Source organism: Cynara cardunculus, assembly GCF_001531365.2.
Source record: "Cynara cardunculus var. scolymus isolate 2C chromosome LG 7, CcrdV1, whole genome shotgun sequence".
NCBI classification, from domain to species: Eukaryota; Viridiplantae; Streptophyta; class Magnoliopsida; order Asterales; family Asteraceae; genus Cynara; species Cynara cardunculus.
Genome location: NC_037534.1, coordinates 14,637,551 through 14,645,568, shown reverse-complemented (window position 1 = coordinate 14,645,568; position 8,018 = coordinate 14,637,551). Strand labels below are relative to the sequence as shown.

At 41.7% G+C, this 8,018-nt stretch overlaps 1 protein-coding gene across 1 annotated transcript; it reads right to left on the bottom strand.

Moving 5' to 3' along the window:
- Window positions 1-5,639: 5,639 nt before the first annotated feature.
- On the bottom strand, window positions 5,640-7,272 carry LOC112515217 (RNA-binding protein 25-like). Its single transcript, XM_025121888.1, has 2 exons — window positions 6,652-7,272; window positions 5,640-5,822 (listed from the first exon to the last, which is right to left on the bottom strand). The coding sequence occupies exons 1-2, from the start codon at window positions 7,270-7,272 to the stop codon at window positions 5,640-5,642; spliced, it is 804 nt and encodes a 267-aa protein (XP_024977656.1).
- Between the last annotated feature and the right edge of the window lie 746 nt (window positions 7,273-8,018).

Here is an 8,018-nt window from a genome sequence, read left to right as displayed (position 1 = left end):
TTGCAGTAATTGCAGGAAAACCAAGGGAGGGAAAAATACAGAAGAGCTTTAAAAAGAATCTAAAAAGAGAGCCTAGAATAGTGAAGGAATCTTGTAATGAGAGACCCACATCTAGGAAGGGCTCTAAAAACAAACCCTTCTTTATGAATTCTAATGAAAAACTTATGCAATCTTCTAATGATGTCTCTTCTTGTACTTGTTCTGATTTCCTGCCTAATCCCTCTGCACACATCCACCACCCTTCTTGTAAAGTCTCTCCACCTAAGAGTAAAGGCTCTGTGGTGAACAAGAGACATGTTGGCATTTCTTCCAAGAAAATCAAAGCCAAAGTAAAGGATGTTTTTACAAGGAGAGAGAATGGTAGGGGTTGGTCCGTTGCTTGAAGATAATAATCATGGGTTAAAGTGATGTAAAGGAAAAATTTGGATCCCTCACTTAGGCAACTTTTGTAACCAAGTGTTAGACGAAGCCTATAAATCTCGATATTCTATCCATCCGGGTAACAATAAAATGTATCGAGATCTTCGTCAATCTTACTGGTGGCCAGAGATGAAGAAAGACATTGCCCATTATGTCGAAAGGTGTTTGACATGGCTACAAGTCAAAGTTGAACATCAACGACCATATGGTAAGCTACAACCCTTAGAAATTCCGATGTGGAAGTGGGATCACATCACAATGGACTGTGTGATGAAACTCCCAAGAACACCAAAGTGTTATGATGCTCTCTGGGTAATCGTTGATAGACTCATGAAGTCTGCACATATTCTACCAGTAAAAGAAACGTACTCGATGGAAAGATAAGCTAAGTTGTATATAGACGAGATTGTGACTCGTCATGGTGTTCCATTATCAATAGTCTCTGATAGGACAATCGGTTTACCTTTATGTTTTGGCAAAGCTTTCAAAGAGACTTAGGGTCATGAGTAAAGCTAAGTACAGCCTATCACCCACAAACAGATGGTTAAAGCGAGAGGACCATTCAAACTCTAGAATATATGTTGTGGGCATGTGCTATCGATTTTGTAGGGTCATGGCAAAGCCATCTTCCATTGATAGATTTTTCCTATAACAATAGCTATCAAGCTAGCATTCAAGTCGCACCATATGAAGCTTTGTATGGGAGAAGGTGTCGAACGCCATTATGTTGGAATGAGGTAGGTGAAAAACAATTGGCTGCACATGAAATAGTTCAGCAGACCACCAACAAAATAAAATATATAAGGGAAAGGTTAAAGGTGGCACAAGATAGACAGAAAAACTACACCGATAAAAGACGAAAGTCGATAGAATTTCAAGTTGGGGACAAAGTTATGCTTAAGATTTCACCGTGGAAAGGCGTAGTTCATTTTGGAAATCAACGGAAGCTAGGTCCTCGTTATATTGGTCCATACAAGATAACTGAAAGGGTAGGTGAGGTTGCCTATAAGTTGGAACTACCTGAAGAACTTCAAGGCATCCATAACACGTTTCACGTATCTAATTTAAGAAAGTGTTTGGCAGAAGAGAGCACCGAGGTAACTCCTAAGGATATAAAAGTGAACAAGACACTAAGTTATATGAACAACCAGAGGCAATTACCGATAGAAAAGTGAGGAAGCTAAGAAACAAAGAAATTTCTCTCGTGAATGTCCAATGGAAACATCATAGGGGGCCGAAAGCAACTTGGGAAGCCAAGAAAAATATGAGGTTGAAATACCCTCATTTTGATGCATAGGGCAAATTTCAAGGACAAAATTTTGTTAAGGGGGGAAGTTTGTAATAACAAAAAAAAAGAGGTGCATCTTTAAATTTCTCTTCACCTCAATCGGCGTAACTCCCCTTTCAATTAATGGATGTGGCATCCTCATATGATTGTAACCGTCGTTGGCCTAGTATAAAACCCATAAGAGTTGTGGCAAGGTGGTGGGATAGGGATATATTGTAAGAGCAAAGGCAACGGTGAACATTGAAAGAAAAGTTGATGGTGCTTTACATTGCAACTAGTTCGGCATCAATCGATAAGCCATTCGTACCTTTCGTTTCAAAATTTAGTTTCCTAGAGGTTCACCTTAGTCGGTCGATCATTTGGGTGAGTTTTCTAACGGATAAGGTGGCTAGCGGTCACCTCTAACACCCCACCATTTTTCACACGGTAATCCCCGTCTCACTAGGTTGTCAAGTCGTACCCTCGTTTCACACCAAAAATAAAACTTTGGATTATGTGGGTATCGGTCTATACTAATATACATTAGATAGTCTGGCGTTTCTTCAATTGGTGGGTTAAATTACTTTTTATATATATAAAAAAGTTATCTTAAACGTAATAATGGGTTGGATTCATGGCTTTGTTTATGTTGTGAGGTGTGAAAGAAATATATACATGGGCACATACAGAGGAAGTATGTACAGTAACTATGTTGGGAAGAGGAAGAAACAATAGGTATGTTGCATATATAGAGCCATGGAAGAGAAGAAAGAAGTAATGCATGCATGCATAAATTATTATGACATGCTAATAGTTGATGCATATTTAATTTAAATATATCGACTTAGCAAACTCTTTGTGTATATATGTGTAAGTGTATATATGTATATATATATATATGTGTGTGTGTGTATATATATATATATATATATATATATGTAACCATATAAGGACGTTCATGTTAATTAGTGTGGTCGTAACCAAGATATTGCCTTAAGGTTCTTTAGGATAAATAGCGTCAAGGGAGCCACTCGATCATTTTTGGGTATCGTAGGTAGTCGCAACGTTATTTATTTTTATTTAAAGTTATGGTCTTGGACTTGTAGGGGATACGCTATACACTTCAAAATTTTGTTTGGACAGCATGTCCGCGGTGAGTTATACATGACTTTCCTAAAAATGGTTGCACATTTTATTTACAATTATATGCAAGCTTGCTGGAATTTTCTTGATATATTTGAATATCATGTATGCATAAATCGTGCCTTATTTTATAAAATATGTTTTGTGGTAATTGGGGATGTACTACGGTATGATTCGTAAAGACAAGCATGCTTTGTGAGCTTGTCTAAGCCGTAAGTATGGACATGCTGTGTGAGTTCGCCAGGTAATGCTGTGTGAGGTAGTCATCTCGCGTAACGCCACTAGCTTTTTGAAGTATGTTGTTTAAACCGTATACATGATAAATTATGACACTTTGTGAAATCTATTTTTTTTACGTTGTGTGTGCATTAAAACTATTAATTCACTGGGCCCTTGGCTCACCCAACTTGTTGGAACCCAGATTCTTTTAATATTAGAAAATACAGTTGAAAGAATATGAATGAAGTAAAAACAGTGTAACTGAAAGGTCAATTGAAGTATTCAATGAAAGATAAGAAAACAGTATGACTTTGAATACGCCAAATACTTTTATTAGATGAGAAGAAAACACAAGTAAACTCTCAATCTAATTAGTATTCTCACAAGGTTTGGCTATAGTCTAAGTCAGCACAATCAGGTCAATATAATCTGAGGAGGATGCCTTCTTATATATGTCAAAGCTAAACAGAATTTGCTAGAATCTTGGCTTGAATCTCTGAGCGCTTATTCTGCATCCTTATCGTTGACGACCCTTGAATAGTGGAACGGACTAAGTCAAGACGCCTTGATTCTGTTAGACGCTTGCGAGAATGTCTGAACTAAGCGCGCTTTCCATGAAGGTAGGAGACCCATAGGCTCTGCATGTACTATGCAGAGGCTCTGTGTCTGGAGTGTAGCTCTGTATCAAGCACTTAACCTTTTTGGCGCTTCAGGCTTGATCTTCCATGGAATAGAGCGTGGGCTCTGTATGTGAGACATTTGACTCTTTGAGTAAGAGCTCTGTCTCTTGATCTCTTCTGCATGAGAGCTCTTGCTCCAGACAGCTTCAAAAGACTAAGTCCTACAGACTAGAGTAAGAGGCTTCTTACTTACACTTTTACAAGATGGGGTCTAACAATCTCCCCCTAAGTGTAACTAAGACAGACTCTTACTTGAAAGAAATACACAAGTCTAATCGAAGCCAGAGGTCAAAAGTAACCTCTGTTTTACATTGACTATCTAATATTTACAATACTAAGAAATGAAATTACAATAACTGAAATCTAAAAACAAAAGAAAGAAGTTTCTTACAAAGGAAAAGGACTAGACATGTTGAAGCTTCATGAACCTCCTATGAAGCTCAAGAAACTCCAACAAATTGTCTATAGATCTGATTATTGTATTCGACCTCTCCTTTGCACCCGGGGTATTGTCTCTGCTTCTGAGTAGATTGTTCTTGATAAAGCGTAGAGTAGAGTTTGAATATTTCAGGTGTTGATCTTCACGAAAGAAAATATTTCTTCCTTGCTCGTTTTGGAAGATCACCTCGACCTCTGGTTCCACCAGCACCGTCCACAAGGGGATGTATATAATGTCTTCTAGATCTTTATTCGATGCATTGACATTTAGTTGATCTATCCCAATATCCAGACCCAATTGAAATTCTAGTTTACACCCGAAGTCTAGGAGGTCCGTCATCGTCTGCCTAATCGTTGAGTTGGCCAGAGTATATTTCATCCCTTATCCCTCTTGTTTTCTGTATAGAATTACAGAGACAGAAGGTCCCATGGATTTATAGTAATTAGATCTCAATCTGTAAAAGAGTGAATCTGTCCATGGGTTCTCTCAACCATATACACATGAAAAATAATCTGGTTATGCGCAAAGGTTCGTCATCTAATGTCCATGATTTTTCTGATGCCGTCAATTGAGTGAACTGCTGAGACAGGTTGTGTGAAGCGCTGTTAGAATCTCTGTCTAATATGCTCTTGAGTCGTTGGATGAAGATTTATCTTTACGACAGGCGTCTCATTCCGTAGGCTGTAGAGATATTGGTAGACATCTTTGTTGTTTGCAGTATCTTTGATCGGCTTATCGTGGGGTGTAGGCCTCACCATCGCATCCATATGATCCCTGATCTCTTGTACTCGATTAGCGGTTCATTTGGAGCTTTGAGGCCTGCTGCTGTTGCCTGCCTCTGGCTTTCGAGCTCCGAATGGGACGTCCTGCCTTAGAGCAGGTGTGACGACTCTGGTCCCTTGAACAGGGACCTTAGCTCTGTGTGTGTTCCAGTGTGGTGGTGGTGCAGCAACAATTACTTCTTCAAGTGGTATCGCCATTGGTAGATGAACCGCTTCTGTTTCTTGGAATCTTTCTTGTAGCTCTGGCTCAATAACGTTGACAACGACCACTTCTTCTTCATCCATCCTTGCAGATGGAACAGTCTCCATAACATACTCTGCAGAGGATGACAAAGTCTCTGATGAGGATGAAGAGGTGTATACGGATAAGATCTTGATTACGTCCTCTTCACCCTCCTTATGCCCTGCTGGCTTTGCTGCGGTTGATGCAGAGGGCATACTTCCTTTTCTTTTTTCTTGTGCGTGTGCCTGCAGCCTTGGATTTTTGACTTGATGGTCCTTGCGCTAGCTGTCGAGGAGCAGGGCAGAGGGGCAGCCTTTGGAATAGAGCTCTTGGAGGCTGCTGGCTGTTTCTCCCCCTCTTGACGACTCTAAGGGCCAGACTGGTATGGATCCTCATTGTCGTCCAGCCTCCTCTTCTTTGAGGCCTCGGCACACGTAGTAGGTAGCTTCAACTTCCTCTTTGGCCTCTACACGTTAGTCGGAGGCATGGCCTTGATCTTTGCATCAAAAATCTTAACAATCTCTGAGGCTGCCGTTGTGGCCTTCTGGATCTCCATATTTGTGTTGTATTCGAAAGCGGTCAACGAATGTCGCATGTTGGTGGCCCCCTGTTTTGCTGTGCTGTTGAAGTCAGATGTGAAGTGAGCTACCTTTTGTAGAAGACGATCACCCAGAGCTTTCATTTATGTCTGGGTAATGTAATCGACCAGCACACTCAGAGGAATAAGCGTTTGAGCATCTTGAGATGAAGTAGAAGCTCCATCCCTCTACACGTGTGCAAGGACCCTTTGCAGGGTCTCTGCATTTCTTGTCGTCAATTCTTGAAGTTGATCGAGGCGAGAGGCATTCGTCATCGACTCAGCCCTCAATACTTCCAAGGATGATTGAACTTCATCCAGAGAAGATGCAGAAGAAGCTGACTCTGCACGGGCCATGTTGAGTTTTAGCTCTTTCAAGGAATAAAGCATATTGGTGGCAAAGGATTGGAACTCATCCTTTGTGGCATATGCTTTAGTGGTAACCTATGGCTTAACACATGGGCCATATTCAGTCCTTATTCCTTGGACACCTTCTGTCTCGACTTGGTGGACGTTGGTCGAGGAAGGATTTCCAGTTGATCCTTATGTCTCTCGTAGAGGAGAACACACTACAACTGTTCTGTCATGAAGAGTTTCCTCCGCAGGTTTAGAACCTGCCAAGGGACCCTTCATGAGTGGACTAAGAGACTGGTCGAGAGTCTCTAAGCCTTGTGCACCTAAGCCTTGCTCTGAACAAGGTTGGGGAATAACTATTGTAGAAATAAATGAATTCCTCTGTATGGGAAAGTGGCATAGCATGGGGAGACATTCCACTTATTTTTTCAAAGGTTTCACCCTTTTGAGAGGGTGATCCCTGGAATGTGGTTTCCCTTTGGCTATATTGGCCAGAGGCAGATGCGACCTCTGGCTGGTTTGGCTGGTTTGGGTTCGAGGTGTCCACCTCTTGTTCAATGACTTCTATTTCTTGACCAACAGAGTCAGATGATGTGCTTGAACTGGGAGTTGAGCTTGGGAAATATATGTGCTTATTCACGGTCCTAGGCTGCTCTGGCTCTTCCTGAGCCAAAGCAGCTACTTCCCCTTCTGCCTCATCGTCCTCTTCATTCTCTTCAAATTCAACAACTACGCCAACATCATCATAAAGGGCGTCTTCCCCATCATTTGCTGCATTAGACCTAGAAACATCATCATCAAGAGCGTCTTCACCGTCATTTGCTGCATTTGATCCAGCAACATCTTGACGCTCTTGCTCTTGCTCGTCTTCAGAACTTGAGAAAAGTCCCAAGTCCCGCTTGGCTTCTTCTTTTCTAATTCTCTCTTCTTCCTCCTTTCTTGCTCTTTCCTGTTGTCTTTCTTTTTCCGCTCTCTCCTCCTCCGCCTTCCTCACTTTCTCTCTTTCTTCCCTCTGCTTCTTTGCCTCCACCCTCTTCCTCTTTTTCTCCCGCTCCTTCCTTACTACCTCTTCCTCTGGTAGAGCCTTTGTGCCTCCTTTTCTTCCTCTCCCTCTTGGTTTAACCCTATGCGTGTCGGGGTTCAAGCCACTGGTTCTAGTGTCTCGCATACACGTCTGTATCCCTTCCTGACCTCCTTCGTCTTCATGTACACCAATAGCTTCATTGGAATTGGGCTCTCTGTAGCATAACCGTCCTTGTGCACGGTAGGTTTGTACGTTGAGACAACATTCACCTTGTGCCTAGGTAGATTCACAACATCAAGGTTGTGCTAATCGATGCTAGGTCTTAGGAGAAGACCCAGAAAACGCGGAAACAGTAGAGCTGCCAAGTCCTTCCCCTTAGCAACCTCCTAGATTTTCTTGGCGACTGTAGCCTTGAACTCAGTGTACAGGATCAAAGAGTAATCCAGAGATAGGTCAAAGAAGATCCCGTACATGATCTGCAGTATGTTGGTTGAGCACATATCGAGACTGCCGATTTTTTCCTGTCAACGAACGGTTGACCAATGTGAACATAGTGTTCCACATTTGTGGCAGGAATTGTCTTCGATATTCTGACGGGTACTGAATGGCTTGGTTGTACCCCAACAGTGTCAAGAACGCCACCAGTTCATCCCCAGATGGGAGAGGGGCGTGCTCGCTCAAACCAAGATCAGTCTTGGTAGGTATTTGAAGGACGCGCGAAAATAGCGACCTTGAGGTTCTAACAGAAACGTACTCCTTGGTGGAGGGTACATAGTACGCTTCAATAATCCCACATTGTTATAATCAGGTTTGAGACAACCAAGGTTGAGGTAATTTATACATGTTTATTATGTGGATTACGTGAAATATGCATATCTAAGTAGAAATGC